Here is a 17,714-nt window from a genome sequence, read left to right as displayed (position 1 = left end):
CACATCAACTCCATCACTCTTGTTTCACCACAACACATCAACTCCATCGCTCTTGTTTCAGAACAACACATCAACTCCATCACTCTTGTTTCACCACAACACATCAACTTCATCATTTTTCATTCATCACAACACATCAACTTCGTCCATCTTTTTTTCACAAATACTCTTACACATTAACTTCAATTCATATCTCTGCTATTAGCACGGCTTCCCCTCGGGAGTCAAATAATAAAAGTAGATTTGAAATAAACTTTTGTACAGTGCTCAATGCTAACTCAATGACCTTCATATCTCACCATCCTCCCCCACGTCCTCTCGTAACCTGTCTTTGTTGCTATGATAGATTTTTGCAATATCTAGTTGCTCAAGAGTCTCATAGTGGCTCCGACAGAAAGTTAGGTAATCGGTAATTTTATACTAGTTATCCGAAACTGTAACTGGCGAGCCAAGTTCCTGGGACACCGAAGAGTGTTTTCATTCTCTCTCTTTCAGTTTGTAAATGTCACTTTCTGACCATATTTGCCTTTTTTGTTTTACCAGTTCTCTGCTAATGATTTTATTGTGAAAGGTGTTTTTTTTTAAATTCACAGATGTTTTAGTTATTTTTTAGGGAAAAAAAATAAATTAAGGTGGGGCTTGATCGAGGTAGACTGTTAGAGGATTCTATGCATGCATGTTAAAAACGGAGGATCCCTTTTGAACAAAATCTTTTTAAAATAAAACCGGAAGTGTCACCTAGTCAAAAATGGGTCACAGGTAGTAGCTAAACGAAAGGTGAATCTCAACATGGCGCTTGTTCGGCGCTGTTTGTGCTGGGACCTAAGGACGGCTACATTTGCAAATCTAGTAACCATCGTGGTTAGTACTATTTCTTTTTATTTACATTTGTATCATCTAGATCTGATGTAGGTAGGATCTAGGCAGGCACATGTAAAAGCGGCAGATATGTATTTTATTCATTGACTGCCTAGATTTTCATCGTTTGTCTGTTTTAGTGTTTACTAACACCAGTCACTTCCGTGTTTTGTTAAGATTGTCTACTGACTCAATTATCTCAGAATTTTAAACTCAAATGCACCACTGGCTTCAGTTGGCATCTTGATACTCAGCGATCACCCACGTTCTTATTCAATATAACTGATTTTACTAAGTTTATAGTTATTCTTTCAAGCCATTTGGCTAATTGTGAAGTAGGACTCTGGACTGAGACAGTCTGATACCCTAAGTCAGTCACGACTCAGTCTAAGTCTGACTCTAAAGTCTAAGACTTTCACTTTACACTTAATGAGTTATTATTTAGAATATATCTAGATATGCCATTGCTAGGGCAAATTTGTACAAATACAAACAGTGAATACTCCTTCTTCCTTAGTTCATTAGAGTGAGTAGTATGGAATGGCCAAATGGGTTGTCTGAGTCAGATAACCAAATTCAGAGTTTAATTCATTGATTAACATGCATGACTAGATTGATTGCAGTAACGTCAACGTCTTCATATTTTATAAAATAGGTGGCTTCGGGTGGCTTCTAAGTTAGAAAACTTTAGTCGTATAGTCACTAAATTAGTCTAAATAAATAAATTGTCTTTATTCAATGCCAATGCCCATGGAAATAAGAAATATTAGTCTATCACTCATTTCATATTACATTTCATGCCATTCTTTTACACACAAAAACCTAATATCCGCACTGATTAAGAAAAAGATATCTATAGTATACTATTCTCAACTAAAGTCGCTGAAGACCTTTTAAACCCGCCTCCATAAAATCTTGTTTAGTTAGATAGGAGCTTTCTTTTGAAAGTAGTAAACCTTCTATAATTTTGTTAAATATATGAAGGCCTAAATTGAATCTAGGTAAGTGCTAAAGTGCCTTTAAATTAGTGTCCTGATTAGTGTACTAGTCTATATTTTTTACAGCTCATTATAGCTAAGTCCAAACATGACCTTAAACAAACAAGGAGTATCTGATGTGCACTTTTGTGTTTTCATTTTATTTTATACCTGGGACCATACAATCAATGCTTATAGTTTACCCCACCTAAGATATTAAGTAGTAATTGGATTAGATAGGTCTATAATTGCTGCCTAATCATGTGGTATGCACTCTGGACTGTCGTTTTGGTTCTTGAAGGTCCCAGGTTTGAACCCTCTGCTCTGTCATCCCTTTGAGAGGTTTGAGCTAGTAATTATCTTAAGGAACATTGAAACTTGAAAAACACAGAGAGACATATTTGCATGCTAAAGCATTCTGGTAAATTGGCTGTACGGCATTCAATATCCAATATGCATCTATCTCTTATTTTTCAGATACTGAATATTAAGAAGAAATATTTTGAAAAGTTTTGGGGGAAAAAAATGTAGCTTTAGTGCTAATCACTTTTATTGTTTATTCTGGTTTAGATTTTAGCTGGAGGTGCTCTTCTTCTGCGTCTTTTAGACATCGGAGCATTTATAACAGAATTTGAAATAAGCCAGGGCTTTAAGACACCATGGAGATCACATGAATGGCAAGGTATTTATCAATTGACTTTTTAAAATTAGAAGTAATCAGAATCTGCTTTTTTTTTCTTTTTGGCCAACAAAACTTTCTTTTTTCCTACTTTATTTAATTTTTTAAACTGGTCAGAATTTTTTTATTTATTAGTTTTGTCCAATAAAACTTTTTTTTTTCTTCTACTTTATTATTTTTTTAATTAATTGGTTAATAAAACCTTTTATTCTCTGATTCAAAATTCAAGTATTTTATTGACAGAATGATTTTAATATTTTCAGCATTTTTGGCAAGTGATGTGGTTGTCATTTTTTTCCATGTTGTCATCATTTTGTTCACTATCTACATGATTTACATGGTCACACAAAAGGTAAGTAATTTATGAATTTTTTTTCATTGACATTTTGGTTCAATGGGGTGCAGATTTATTATTGCTATCTTTGCCTATCACAGAAAGAATGATTGGGGAATGTTTGTTTAATTTATATATTATGTATATAGATTGAAGCTGTAATGTCCCTACAATTATATCCTTTTAAGATTTTCAGGTGCCGTTTGGGGTAATTATTTTAGCTTATAGATTTTTTGATTTTATTTGCTCACTATATAATTCATTTTTTTTTTATTGACACATGGCTGTCAAGAGAAATGGAAAATCAAACAAGCATTTCTTTAGGCAGTCTTCAAATTAGTAAAGTATCCCTTTCAGATCTTGTGATCAATAAGGCAGATGACGTAAATGTCAGCTATTTTTATGGCCAATACCGGTAGTTAAGAGTAAAATAATGCAGATGATGTAAATGTCAGTTATTTTTATGGCCAATACCGGTAGTTAAGAGTATCAGCATAATGACTAACTACCTTTACATTCCCCAACTAATGTCGGACACCCATTAGAGTTGGGTGGACTCAATAGTCATCCTAAAAATTCAAAATTCCAGTTCTGTTTGTTTCATCTGTATGAGGCAATAGTTTAAAAAAAACAAAACTTTGTTAAACGAAAAATCAGTCTCATTACTTTTCTGCTGCACCTTGTACACTTGTTTACAAATTCATTAGGCTTCTAATTATTGTTGTGTACATTTCTTTTCAGCACTTTGTGTTGTACATGGAGACCCTGCGGACATTTACCTACAGCTTCATCATGTACAACTTCATTGAGTTTTGCTTTTCTGTATTTGAATTTTCCTTTTATGGACTCAACACATTTGTAAGTCAAGATGAACTGTTTACTTTATATTATCTGTCTCATCTGTTTAAATCTTTTTTTTTTTTTTTTCGGTTTGTTTGCTTTAGCAACATAAAATTTGTAATTGGGCGGTAAGATTGATGAAAGATAAAAGCATATATTTGAAATGTTGTCTTTGACATGCATCACTTTAATGTAGTTGCATATAAAAGGTTTAACGTTAAGCAATAGGATTTGCGTTTAACAGTGGCTTTTCTAATATGTTAAAAATATTTGAATTTCAGAGGCTGGCTTTTGTTGTGTTTATTTGGTTATATTGGCTGGCCAGATTAATTGCTGGAGTAAGTAGATTTATTTTCTATTTATTGTTTTCACATCAGACAAAAAAAAAGAAGCTATTTCCTAGAGGTAAAAGCAACATCTCACCAAAATTTAAATAATGGTATATATGTAGTTGGTCCATTGTCGGTTGATAACTTTTGTCATCCCGTGCGGCTGAGGGCTTTGCTCTGGGATTTTGTGCCTCCTCATATGGCTGGTGAGCCCAGAATGTTTGGCTGCACACTGGGCAGGTTATTCCAGTTGGAGCTAGTGTCATTGGCCTTGCTTTTCTTCTGACGCTTTTCTTTTCCCAGCGCTGTTCTCTAGTCCTCTTCAATTTGTGCACCAGTTTTCACAGCACTAGACCATGATGCTCTGTCATGTGCTTCTGTCTCCCATGTGGCTGGGTCAATGATGTCATATATATATATATATCTATATATATAAATATTCTAACTGGCAGTAGTTGTAGTTTTTTTTTTTTTTTTTTTTTTCATTTTTATTGGATCTCTAAAAAAAGAATCAATTTATATTTAAAGCTTTTGTTTTTCCTTTGAATCCCCAAAAAAGCTAAAGCATAAAAAAACAACAACTAAAAATACATTGAAGAAAAAAAGCCTGAAAAGTTCAAAACTATATCGTATTATGAATATTATGTGCTATTTGAGTGATGTTTTATGCAAGATATAAGAATTTTTTTTGTTGTGTTTAAAATATACAAATAAAATAGTTTATAACTTCCATTTCAGAAAATAAAAATCTACATTTTCTTATTCCTCAGATTATCATCACTATAGTGTTGTTCTCAAGGCTAGATGAAATGGAAAATGAGATGGCCTATGAGCTAAGATCCTCAGACAGAAAATATGTTCATTCTTACTCTGCTTTGGGTTAAATATTTTTCTTTAGCTCTCAACCAGAACGTGGATGATTGACCATTTTGTATGCTCTACTGAAGGAATTTAGTCTAGTTTAATTTTTCTGTACAAAGTTTTAAAAATTCAGTAGTTACTAGAATTGAAAGGTATGAAATGTATTTTTTAAAAATATTAAACTCGGTTTTTGCTAGCATTCTGAAATGCTACTTGATAAAGAGATCAATGAGCTGCTATTTCTTTACAACTGTAAAAAAAAAAAAAAATGTAAATACTAGTGTATAAATAATCTATGCATTCATTCATACATCATACACATTTGTTTGATCACTCCATTGAACAGATCAAACTCCGTCGAACAGTTTCTAAGTTCCCTTTTTTTTTTTTTTTTTTTTAAAACAAGATTGAATTATATTTTTTAATCTAGTACTAGAGTATTTCAAAGAATAACAAGCATCGATACACATAAAAAGAAAAAAAAAACAGATTTGCTGCTGCAGTAGTGGACAACTGTATAGAAATTGCAATAAACATATATATATAGGAAATTATGCTGGGCCAGGTAAAAAGTTACTTTACTTTGGTCCAGTAGAAGGATAAAACATTCCAAGACATTGTTGATGTTAGAATAAATATCTGTTTCAAACATCCTTTTTTTTTTTTTTTTTTTTTTTTTTTCACTCTTCACATACATTCCTTAATATTATACCAGTTATTATTTGAAAATATTTTTTGTAATAAAATTAAAATGTGTACTAACGAATTCTGATTTATTTTTTTAAATTTTTTGTGTGTGTTTTTAAATATACTCTTGTCTTTTCACAACAGATTTTAGGAGACCTTACAATCTATAGTGCTCATGATATAAAGGTTATCTGTTTTTGTAGCCTATGGTTAGCAATGATATGTGGCCAGCACAATGACCAACCACCTTTACTCTCCCCAACTATTGTCAAGTACCCATTAGAGTTGGGTCTTCCTATGCATTTGAACTCATCAACCCTCCATTTTAGAAAAGAAGCCCTTTAAAATTAATCCACCTTGATGTACTGATAGGGAAAATTGCGCAAAGTACATCAAATTCAAAACAGTGAATCAATGTCATTTAAAAAAAATGTGCTATAACAGTCGGTCCCCACAAGAGCCCTTTTTTTTAAAAAAAATAATTAATACAAGTCAACATTTAAAAAAAAAAATTTTCAGAAGAAAAAAAAAAAAAGAAAACAAATAAGCTAGTAGTGGTCTGACACATCTTATTTTCCTGGCACCTAAAGTTAAAACTTTTGCTAAAACAGTGTGCCATTGCTTCCACACATTTCATCTACCTGTATATGAATAATGATACCCTACAATTTCTGAAAAATTTTAACTATGAATTTTTCATTGTAAAAAATTTTATCAATTTTTTTTAGATAATAGATGACTAGAAAATGTATTGTTTTACTTGACAAGCAGACATTGTCCTTAAACTTTGTACAAACTATATTGTTATATAAACCCAAAAGGTAATTATAATAATACATTTGTTATGTATTGCTAATATTTTAACTGAAAGACATTCCATTAAAGAATTGTCTAATGAAAAAACAACAACAAAGGGCATTTATATTAGAAACATTGTGATTTCCTCAACAATGTGTTGCTCAATAGATCTATAAAGTAGTAAAGTATCCCTTTCAGACTGTACGATGTATATGGCAAATAATGTAAACGTAAATTGTTACTATGGACAAAGGTTAACAACGATGCCATGTAGACAACACAAGAATGAATTTAAAAAAATTTGTGCATTAATAAGTCTTGATTAATCAATTTTGTTTCATATTGAAAATTTACAAAGTTAACAGGAGATAAGTATTGCAATAATGAGATATGCCATTGATTTAACAGTTCTCTCCCCCAAAGAAAACCCTGACAATCAAGCACAGCTAGTGATCCATGCCAATAATCCAATAATCACACACAGTTCTCTCAACATAAGCAAAGTCTTTAAAAAAAAGTAGACTATTTTTACATTTAACTTATTTGTTGCCTATTGACACCATTCTCTATACTACTAAAGCTGTGACAACTCTTACTGATCAGAATTTCATCTGGAATATTTTTTATCTTTATACCTTTGGCTTACACAGTATACTAGAAGAAGCCGAGAGGACTGGAAAGAGATGGAAAGCCATAGAAAAACTAGCAAAAGACCGTGGAGAGTGGCATGTTTTTGCTGAGGCCCTATGTTCCACGAGGAACTCAAAGGAATGAAGATCTTGATGATACCTTTGGCTTCCTAGCCCAGTTGATGTTCACTCTGGACTGTCGTTAGATGATCTTGGCCCTGAGTTCAAACACAGGCCACTGCCATCCTATGGGAGATACATTTATATTTACATCCTATGGAAGGTTTGGGTTAAGGTGTAATAATCTTCAGTTCTGAAGAATGTTTTGAAACATGAAATAAAACAACAAACAAACATGTATGGGTAATTTTATGACGAGTTCAGGCAACCCTAGTGAATGATTATAGAGCACTTGAAGAAAAAAGAACATTTTGTTTTTATTCTACAATACGGAACAATAAACGTTCATGGCATTACTGCTTGGGCAACAATTCGTTTTGTCCCTATCATTCACACCTTACTTTTAAGGCCCAACACTTACGTATTGTTTTGCCTAGTGATAGAAACTAACCTAATTATACTGTTATTAATAATAATATGTGTCTGAGCTAGCCAGGAAAAATTGAGAAAAGACTAAATGTGGCTCAACAGAGATGGCTGAGACGGATTTTAGGAGTCAGTTACACAGACCGGATCTCAAACAAGGAAATCCTTTGCCGAACTGGGAGTCGAACACTTAGTGAGGTTGTGACTGAGCGTCGCATGAGGTTTGCGGGACATGTTCTACGTCAAAATGAATTACGCACACCAAGAGTTGCGATAACATGGAAGCCAAAACGAGGAAAGCGCAAACAGGGACGTCCTCGTATTACCTGGCGACACACCTTCATGGAGGACCTCAGAACAGTGGACACCAGATGGGAAGAGGCTTCAGACATTGCCAGTGACAGATCATTATGGAGACAGCTTGCCGCCCAATGCGCCGAACGGCGCGGGAGGACCTAAGTCTAAGTAAGCCAGGAAAAGCAATGACTTCGCAGAATTTAGGTCATTTGTTAATATGTATGACAAATCTCATGATGCGTAGGATGTAATCATCTTCTTTTTTGAAGTAACTTCTGTATTATACAAGATAAGATTTAGTAAATTATAAAGTACAAATAAAAAGCCAATGGTATTTGAATGTGAAAAGACCATTAATGCCTTTATGTTGGCAATCAAAACAGCAGACACTTGAATCACACTCATGAGACATTTTATGTAATTAGTGATTAGATCGACATTGACAAATCTTTTTTTATTTCGCTACTATAAAATGTACAATTTGACAGCATCTTTCTGGAAAAGAAATAAATTAGAATTGTCAAATTTAATCTCAAGGGCGGCCACTCTAATTGTGTATGGAATGTGATATACCTGTGGCAGTATTGTTTTGTTTGTTTTTTAGATAATCTAGTAGATCTATCTACTCTGATCTAGAATCTAGATTTAGAAACATTAAATATAATTTGTGATTCTTAATGTTTGTGAATTATTGTGTTTCACAATTACTTTATATTTTACTATTGACATATCGTGATATTCAAAATTTCAATACCATTTTGAATTTCAAGATTTTGATTTTCAATTTCACTGAATGATTATATATATTACAACTAGTCATGTGACTCGCAGACTGTCAGTGTCAAATACAAATTGAACAAACATATAATAATATAATAATAATTACTATTATATGATCTACTAGTGACAGTCTAGTCAGTCTAGATGAGTAGATCATAGATTTAGAATTTAGACCTATCATTAGTATGATTAGTATCAAGTAGTATCATCAATCATAATCAATGCTGAGTATCAGTATTTGAGTATTATTTACTATGTATTAATAATTAGTCTTACTAGATTACTAATTACTAACATTAGTAACATAGAGATCTAGAGAGTAGAGACTGATAGAGAGTTATTAAAGAGGGGAATGAAGAAAAAAAAATTAAGTTTACAGAACTCTACAACTACTAAACTCTAAAGTTAAACTTACAGTGTCAAGTGGGTGCACTAGGACACTAGGACTAGGTGATTCCTTTATTTGGGACTGTGCCTTAGTAGATAATGACTTCTTAAAATTGAGTTTATTTCTGGCCCTTGCCGACATGATCTAAAAAAGAGATTCTAAGCAATACACCTGAATAGTCCCTACACCAAGGGTCCACTACTGATTTTCCCGTGAGGTTGACTTTTACTCAAAAAATACAGCTTGACACTTGGAGCTTTGAATTAGGTTATTTGAATTAGTAACCTCTCCTGGATGAATAGTCTTATTAAGCTTGAAGTTCTTGGTTTTAAAATTTTCCAGGTCTCCACCTTCACTCCATCAGCTTTCATTAAAAACAGTTTCCATGCATTTGCTATGGATTAGTACCAAGGCTACATGAGCATGCAGGTATTGGACTTAGTTTTCAGAGGCCAATGATGTTTGCCATTTAGGAGTATTTTATAGATTGTGGAAGCTTAAATTAAATTTACAGCATGGAGACAGACTGTGTGTGCTGGTACAAACCTCGCCGAGAGCAATAGAAACGAAGCCGCCTTAGTCAAGAGAAAGAAAATAAAAGCTAGCCCTAAAACAGATGTGTATACATGCACATATTGTGGCAAAATCTGCAGATCCAGAATTGGCTTGATCAGTCACTCCAGATTCTGCCCGTCTCAAGATGAAACCAAAACCAGTGACTCATTAGGGTGCATCCATTGTCTTCCATACTTATTAAATATCCATGGACACCCTGAACCCTAGTAACACTAAATACTCTTGTTTTTATGTCACTTCTTGGATCTAACAAGTACTGATATTTCTCTGTAATTCAAATTTAAAAAGTCATTTGCCTAAAGTGCCTTGTTGACCAAGATGAGGTCTGGAAGGTCATGTATGAAGATTATAGAGAGTGCAGCTCTGAGAATTGAAACTTGTGGAGGCTTTCGTGTAAACATTTTTACTAGTTTGTATATCTGGTCTGGCATCTGTTTGTGAGGAATGTCCCATCACATGTTTTTTTTTACCATTAATAAACAATTATTTAAGTATCCCTGATGGGTCCACCCTTTGACTAAGAAGCAGACACATTAAAAACTTTATCACATGTCTTAGTTCAAGGTTCAACTAAAGGCTAGTCAAAAAAGGAAACCTAATGTGCTAAACCTAATGTTTCTATGCAGTAAAAATGCACATGTTGATATTGTATTGAATTATGCCATCATTTCATCTGTTCTTTTTTTTTTTTATTTTTTAGGTCTGCTCCATTGAAACACACTAATTGTAAAATGATTTGCAGGCCTAGACTCTCGATACTGCAAGTGATTTTCTGTTGTTCACCTGAACATAAAGCTATCAAATTATCGTATCAAGGGCTATTGTCAGCTGTCAATGGATTACATGTCTATCATGGCGGAAGGCACAATCATAGATGGGTTAAGGATACAGACATTACTAGTCTTTTTTGGAATGGTCCTCCAAAAGGCTTAACAACGTCACATTGTCAGAGACTTTGTAGTCCTAAAGGTCTCATGTTAAGCAGAAGTCTTGTCTTAAGCTCACAGGTATTTGCTGGAGTTTCTAAAAATCTAGGCTTACAACTCAATGACTCCTCAGATTGTCTGGTCTTTGATGAAAACGGTATATTAATTAGAAAATTTATTCTGAAGGATGCCAGAGCCCATGCCCAGGCCAAACACTCCAGGCTCGTCTACTTGAATAAAAACAAAGACGGAATGAATTGCTTTAAGCTACAGCCCTTGCTTACTTCCGCCTCGCCTGCACAATCTCAAATTGGGGCAGAGAAAACGAGTGAAGACGCTGACAGAGACATCAATATTGGGGATATTCTTAAGGACATAAAACCTGTAACACGTGCAGACGGACAGATTGTAAGAACAAAGAATGCAAATAAATATGTTCCCAAAGACTCTAATGTGAAAGCTACTTCCAGCACTAAGCAATTAGCACTATCTGATGATGAGACAATGGGGGCTGGGACAAGAAACACAAACGAAGACACACCCAAAGACACACCCAAAGAATTTACAATAAAATCAAAAATTAAAGAGCATGATCTTTTAATCAAAACAACAAAAATGAAATCTCTACTTACTAAAGGAAAACCAGTCAAAGTTATCATACAGTATACAGAAGCGGAGGTAACTATAAATACCGTTATATATATATAATTTGAGGTAGTTATAAATAACTTTTTAGTTATAGAATCTGAATTAGTTATGAATAGTCTTTTACAGAATCTTGAGATCTAGCCAACTAAAATCTGAATAGTGGAATCCAGATAATTTGAACTTTCATAAATGAAGACCTGATGAATTTGAACTCACTTTGCCCTTCTTGATCATAACATGGTTATGGGAAGTCGTTTATGTCCAGTTCCTGATAAATAAAAAAGAAATAATCAAATATTCATGTTTTTTTTTTCACACATAACAAACCATCTGATCTATAAACTGTATAAGTAAAGTAAAGTTCCCCTTTCAGACCTTGCTATCTTTAAGGCAGATGATGTAAATTTCTATGGCCCACGGCTAACGAGGGTGTCACAATGACCATATGCCTTTACTTTTCCCAAACTAATGTCAGGTACCCACTAGAGCTGGGTAGACTCAGTTAACACAACTCTGCTCGAGTTGAGTGTCAAACCTCGAGCCCCCATCATAGGTAGCCAAGCCAAACCAAGTTCAAGCGTACTTGCCTCTCGACCATGCTTCTCACAAGATCAGGCAGCAGTTTAATAATTTTGTAGAATATCCATGCTAGTTTATTGCCGATATTTCCCTTGTTAAAGTGTAATTTAATGTTATAATATGAAGTCATTCTCTTAACCCTGCCACTTTGAATTAACTCTTTCTCTCCTAACTGACGATACCAGCATTGATTCCACCAGAATGTGGTTAATAATTACGGAGAGAAAGAGTTAAGCAGATTCCACTGCAAATGGGAAGCGAGGTCAAGAGGTTAAGTACACTTGGCTTGGCTTCCTATTAAGTGGGCTTGAGGTTTGACACCCGACTCAAGCAGTGTTGTGTCTACTGAGCGCCTAAAGGCAGAAAGGTCCACACGTTAGATTGAACCCTAGCGCTCTGAGCATGCTATAAGCATGAAAGTAGCGCTAAAAAAAAATATATTTATTTAAAGTTGGATGAAAAGTTTAAAAAAAGCTTCTTAATGTTTTTTTCTGACAGAAAGATGGTGGCTCATCACTAGCCAAAAAACTAATGGAGGAGTTGAAAAGTTTAGGAAAGCTACAAACTGAGACAAGTGGGAAAACAGCCTCACGATTTACAGTGACACCTACAGCAAGCCAGCCAAAACAATCAGCTAGCTAGCCAGCAAATTTGAGCCAGCTTCAGGGAATCAAGGTTGTTTTAACTGGTATTTTAAAATATGATTTTTGTACAACTCATATCTAATACATTACGATACAGATACATTAAAACATATACATTTTAACACAAATTTTGTAGATAATATTTTTAACTGACGTATTTCTGATATGTCTGGAGCTGTGAAGGTATCTCAAAATCTAAAGCCCTTTATAAAATATCTGAATAAAGGACAGATTGAGTTTGATATGATTCCATTTTATTGTAAGATGATGAATACAAAGTAAATGTTATCAAGCTTCACTGCTTTAAGAAAAATATTTTTATAGATATCTACCCATTATAAAACAGCTTTGATGGATCTATAGGCTTCATGTTCTTAAAAATGCCTTATCAACACATTGCCTGGTGAGATAAGTAGCTACCAGAATCAGAGATTTTGAAATTTGGAAACATTGCACAAAACTAGACTAGTTAGTTAGTTTAGTTAGACTAAAAGAATTGGAGCATGATGTTTCTAGATTATGTTTGTCTTTTGAATCAAACTTTGCTTCTTAAAAAAGTCTTTTCATTTTCTTTTGTAAACAGAGTCTGAACCTATCTTAATACACGCATCACTTATTACATATTTATGGATGTATGAATGAATTCACTGTGTTGTGAATGAGATGAAGATAAATGAGTTTGTTACTAAAATCTTATTGTAACTATCAAATAAATAGTGTTCTTTTGAGGTGATTAAAATTTTCTTCAAGTTGTTTGCGTAATGGAATATTAAGAATCACTTGAGAGTCTTGTGCTGTAACATCTATGTTCTATGAGGTTTTATTTGAGAGACTTTCATGCTGTTACATTTTTGTTCACTGAAGTTTTTAGAATTACGGTGTAACTCTTGTTCAGTAACTATATTATATATGATTACATGTCTACTTCGAAAAAGACGTTTCATTATATTGATAGTTCTAGTTGAGTGTCAAACCTCGAGCCCCCATCATAGGTAGCCAAGCCAAACCAAGTTCAAGCGTACTTGCCTCTCGACCATGCTTCTCACAAGATCAGGCAGCAGTTTAATAATTTTGTAGAATATCCATGCTAGTTTATTGCCGATATTTCCCTTGTTAAAGTGTAATTTAATGTTATAATATGAAGTCATTCTCTTAACCCTGCCACTTTGAATTAACTCTTTCTCTCCTAACTGACGATACCAGCGTTGATTCCACCAGAATGTGGTTAATAATTACGGAGAGAAAGAGTTAAGCAGATTCCACTGCAAATGGGAAGCGAGGTCAAGAGGTTAAGTACACTTGGCTTGGCTTCCTATTAAGTGGGCTTGAGGTTTGACACCCGACTCAAGCAGTGTTGTGTCTACTGAGCGCCTAAAGGCAGAAAGGTCCACACGTTAGATTGAACCCTAGCGCTCTGAGCATGCTATAAGCATGAAAGTAGCGCTAAAAAAAAATATATTTATTTAAAGTTGGATGAAAAGTTTAAAAAAAGCTTCTTAATGTTTTTTTCTGACAGAAAGATGGTGGCTCATCACTAGCCAAAAAACTAATGGAGGAGTTGAAAAGTTTAGGAAAGCTACAAACTGAGACAAGTGGGAAAACAGCCTCACGATTTACAGTGACACCTACAGCAAGCCAGCCAAAACAATCAGCTAGCTAGCCAGCAAATTTGAGCCAGCTTCAGGGAATCAAGGTTGTTTTAACTGGTATTTTAAAATATGATTTTTGTACAACTCATATCTAATACATTACGATACAGATACATTAAAACATATACATTTTAACACAAATTTTGTAGATAATATTTTTAACTGACGTATTTCTGATATGTCTGGAGCTGTGAAGGTATCTCAAAATCTAAAGCCCTTTATAAAATATCTGAATAAAGGACAGATTGAGTTTGATATGATTCCATTTTATTGTAAGATGATGAATACAAAGTAAATGTTATCAAGCTTCACTGCTTTAAGAAAAATATTTTTATAGATATCTACCCATTATAAAACAGCTTTGATGGATCTATAGGCTTCATGTTCTTAAAAATGCCTTATCAACACATTGCCTGGTGAGATAAGTAGCTACCAGAATCAGAGATTTTGAAATTTGGAAACATTGCACAAAACTAGACTAGTTAGTTAGTTTAGTTAGACTAAAAGAATTGGAGCATGATGTTTCTAGATTATGTTTGTCTTTTGAATCAAACTTTGCTTCTTAAAAAAGTCTTTTCATTTTCTTTTGTAAACAGAGTCTGAACCTATCTTAATACACGCATCACTTATTACATATTTATGGATGTATGAATGAATTCACTGTGTTGTGAATGAGATGAAGATAAATGAGTTTGTTACTAAAATCTTATTGTAACTATCAAATAAATAGTGTTCTTTTGAGGTGATTAAAATTTTCTTCAAGTTGTTTGCGTAATGGAATATTAAGAATCACTTGAGAGTCTTGTGCTGTAACATCTATGTTCTATGAGGTTTTATTTGAGAGACTTTCATGCTGTTACATTTTTGTTCACTGAAGTTTTTAGAATTACGGTGTAACTCTTGTTCAGTAACTATATTATATATGATTACATGTCTACTTCGAAAAAGACGTTTCATTATATTGATAGTTCTAGTTGATACATTCAAGTCTGCTTCTAGTCTTTTGTCTGATTAACTTTAATGTTTTCTAGATCTAATAATTGGGGTATGGGGGGCAACACATGTTGTACAGGTAGTTCATGACCTCAGAGGTAGCAACCTTTTTGATATATTCATGTGTTATGGTTTAATCAACTTATGTAGACTGATTAAATATGTAGTGGAAATACTTTGAGATAATTCCTCTGATCATATAACTTGAAAAAAGGTTAAACCCAATTGATTTTCTATTGTTAGGTTTGACAGCTATGCAATTAAAAAAAAAATGAGCCTATCTCATTTTTTTATTCATTATAATAAGGTTGCACTTATAATCAATTCTTCACACCATAATCTGTTGAAATGTTGGGTCACCACATATCCGTTGACCTCTTCCTCCATTCCTGTCTTTTAACTGAATAGTCCCTTCCAGTGACAGGCCTGTCTGCCTCTCTGATGTCTGCATCTCAGCACTCAAGATTTCACTACTGTGAAGTAACATTTTATGTATCAAGTGTTTCCAATGTGTGTATTGCATAAAATATTACAATATGTACATTCATAGTTCCGTATGATTAGAAAGCACTAGGTTAGACTGCTTGCATGCTAGAGTAATGAAATAGTTTTTGAACTCTGTAGAGCTAGCTTGGAGAAAGGTAGATGCTGAAAGAGAGACTTTCATGGCGACTAGAAGTAGAAATAATTGTGTGGAATGTATAGTTTATGTAAGAAATGCATTGTTTTTGGTCATATTCTATTAGTGATGGGAACTAAACTAATTTTTTTTAGTTAAACTAAAACTAAGTTTGAACTAAAAAAAAGTAATTAAACTTTTAGTTAATCACAAATTGAAAAAATTAGTTAAACTAAACTAAGAAACTTTAGTTAAACTTTTACAAACTATTTTGACCTTTTTTAAGGACGAAACAGCCAAACATGAAAAATATAAACAACAACCAATCTCTTTAGCAAAATGTAATAAACATTTATTTGTGCACATGAAAAAAGATTTAAATGTCTTTATGGGATAGATGTAGATCTTAATAGAATCACTAGATTAGACTAGAATGATACTATTATAGAAAGAAATTAGAAGTAATTGTCCAAGTTCTAATATAAGTTACCTTTTTAGAAGTAATGATAAAACTGCATGTTGACTCGCTAACTAACTCTAGATTCTAGAATATTCTGGATCTAATATCTTCTACAAACGAAATGATCAGAAATATAATCTGGATCTAGAATTAGATCTAGCTACTAGACCAAGATCAAATAATTAATATTTTAATCTAAAAATAATTTAAGAAATACTAGTTACTACTACTACTACTAGATCTAAATAGAGTCTAGTAGATATCTTAGTAACTCTAGATCTATCTAGAGATTTTAGATTATTATAATTATGATTATAACAAGATATGGGTATTTAGATCTATAATATACTATAATATAATATACTCTAGTAGATAATACTAGATCTAGATCTAATAGATCTAGATAGTAGATATAAGTATAATTATAATAGAAGTAGATGTAGATCTAGTCTAGATTTAGTTAATTTAGTATTAGATCTAGTATAGTGACGACTATTATTAGTAGGCCTATTATAGTCATTAATATTATAGATCTATCATCTTTGCATCTTAGGTCTTAGTATAGGCCTAATAAGTAATCTAGAATTTTCTAGATCTAATCTAGACTCTAATTCTAGAATAGTAGAATCTCTAAACTAATAAATCTATATTATTGACTTATAATTTTAAATTTACATTTAGATCTAAGACTAAGACTACTAAGAGTTAGACTCTACTTAAGACTAAGAGACTAAAATAATTAAATATAGACTATTATGACTATAGATCTAATAGTAATAGTAGTAATAGACTAATACTAATAGACTAAACGTCACTAGACTCTAACTTTAGATCTATCTAGTAAAAAGTTTTAAAATAAAAAGAGTCGACATTTCTTTTAGATCTATAGTAAAGCAAAATTCTTTGCCTGCAGCTATAACTATACAGGAACACACTGGTGTATAATAAAAAGCAGCAAAATGTAGATCTATAGAAGCAAGGAATTATCAGGATTTATCAAGCAGCGAAACTTGCTAGAAATATAATGAACACGTGTATTTTTTTTAAAAGGCGGGAATAGTGGCCATTATAGGGTAAATGTCAAAAGGCTTTCTAGTGACCTGTGCACCATCTAGTTTATTCTCCTCTCTATCGTTCATTATATATATTCTCCGAATTACATATATATCTAAATATTTATTGGTATGACCGTATGTATGTTAAAAAAGTTTGTAAAATTTGTAATTAAACTTTTTAGTTTGTAACTAAAAAAAATTAATTAAACTAGGATTTTAACTAAACTATTTTTTTTTAATTAAACTTTGGCCTTAACTAATTTTTTTTAGTTAAACTAAAAGTTAGCAACTTTTTAGTTAACTTTTGCCCATCACTATATTCTATATATTCATATGAAGATTCTATTTATTTCTGTAAATAATGTCTAACAAGAAAAACATTAAAAATACTTTAAAAAAAAAAAAAAAAGACAATACTGCCTGTATACAACTTATATTGTTTTTCTATTTAAGTGAGTGTACCAGACTTTATAATTGTATTAAATGATAGGCCCTTAGATCTAAACTAACAAGATGATGGACACAATTTTTCTGAACATTCATTAATTATATACTAGAATCA

General features: G+C 32.7%; 2 protein-coding genes across 8 annotated transcripts; both read left to right on the top strand.

Annotated features, from left to right (window-relative positions):
• Positions 1–706: 706 nt before the first annotated feature.
• On the top strand, positions 707–5,644 carry LOC106058823 (uncharacterized). Its single transcript, XM_056039298.1, has 6 exons — positions 707–861; positions 2,406–2,517; positions 2,778–2,866; positions 3,590–3,706; positions 3,970–4,026; positions 4,788–5,644. Exons 1-6 carry the CDS (start codon positions 790–792, stop codon positions 4,899–4,901), a joined length of 561 nt encoding a protein of 186 aa, XP_055895273.1. The 5' UTR covers positions 707–789; the 3' UTR covers positions 4,902–5,644.
• A 2,656-nt stretch (positions 5,645–8,300) lies between these two features.
• On the top strand, positions 8,301–17,561 carry LOC106058824 (uncharacterized). 7 transcript variants are annotated; one of them, XM_056038760.1, is made up of 4 exons: positions 8,428–8,514; positions 10,280–11,183; positions 12,231–12,407; positions 13,893–17,561. In XM_056038760.1, coding segments are annotated over exons 1-3 (1,050 nt in total). In that variant the 5' UTR covers positions 8,428–8,512; the 3' UTR covers positions 12,375–12,407; positions 13,893–17,561. The 7 variants fall into 7 exon arrangements, with proteins under 7 accessions (XP_013071779.2, XP_013071780.2, XP_055894737.1 ...); XM_056038761.1 differs by having other exon boundaries at positions 12,231–12,420; XM_056038764.1 differs by lacking the exon at positions 13,893–17,561 and adding an exon at positions 9,346–9,432 and having other exon boundaries at positions 8,472–8,514; positions 12,231–13,334.
• Positions 17,562–17,714: the final 153 nt, after the last annotated feature.

This window comes from Biomphalaria glabrata, chromosome 8, assembly GCF_947242115.1.
Source record: "Biomphalaria glabrata chromosome 8, xgBioGlab47.1, whole genome shotgun sequence".
NCBI classification, from domain to species: domain Eukaryota; kingdom Metazoa; phylum Mollusca; class Gastropoda; family Planorbidae; genus Biomphalaria; species Biomphalaria glabrata.
The sequence above is the reverse complement of the archived record's forward strand: the minus strand, read 5'-3'. Positions and strand labels throughout refer to the sequence as shown.

Coding starts and splice junctions, on each gene's coding strand:
- LOC106058823 (XM_056039298.1), top strand. CDS start 790: ATGGCGCTTGTTCGGCGCTGTTTGTGCTGGGACCTAAGGACGGCTACA. Junction 2,867..3,589: donor TTTACATGGTCACACAAAAG/GTAAGTAATTTA, acceptor ATTTCTTTTCAG/CACTTTGTGTTGTACATGGA. Junction 4,027..4,787: donor TGGCCAGATTAATTGCTGGA/GTAAGTAGATTT, acceptor CTTATTCCTCAG/ATTATCATCACTATAGTGTT.
- LOC106058824 (XM_056038760.1), top strand. Junction 11,184..12,230: donor TACAGTATACAGAAGCGGAG/GTAACTATAAAT, acceptor TTTTTCTGACAG/AAAGATGGTGGCTCATCACT.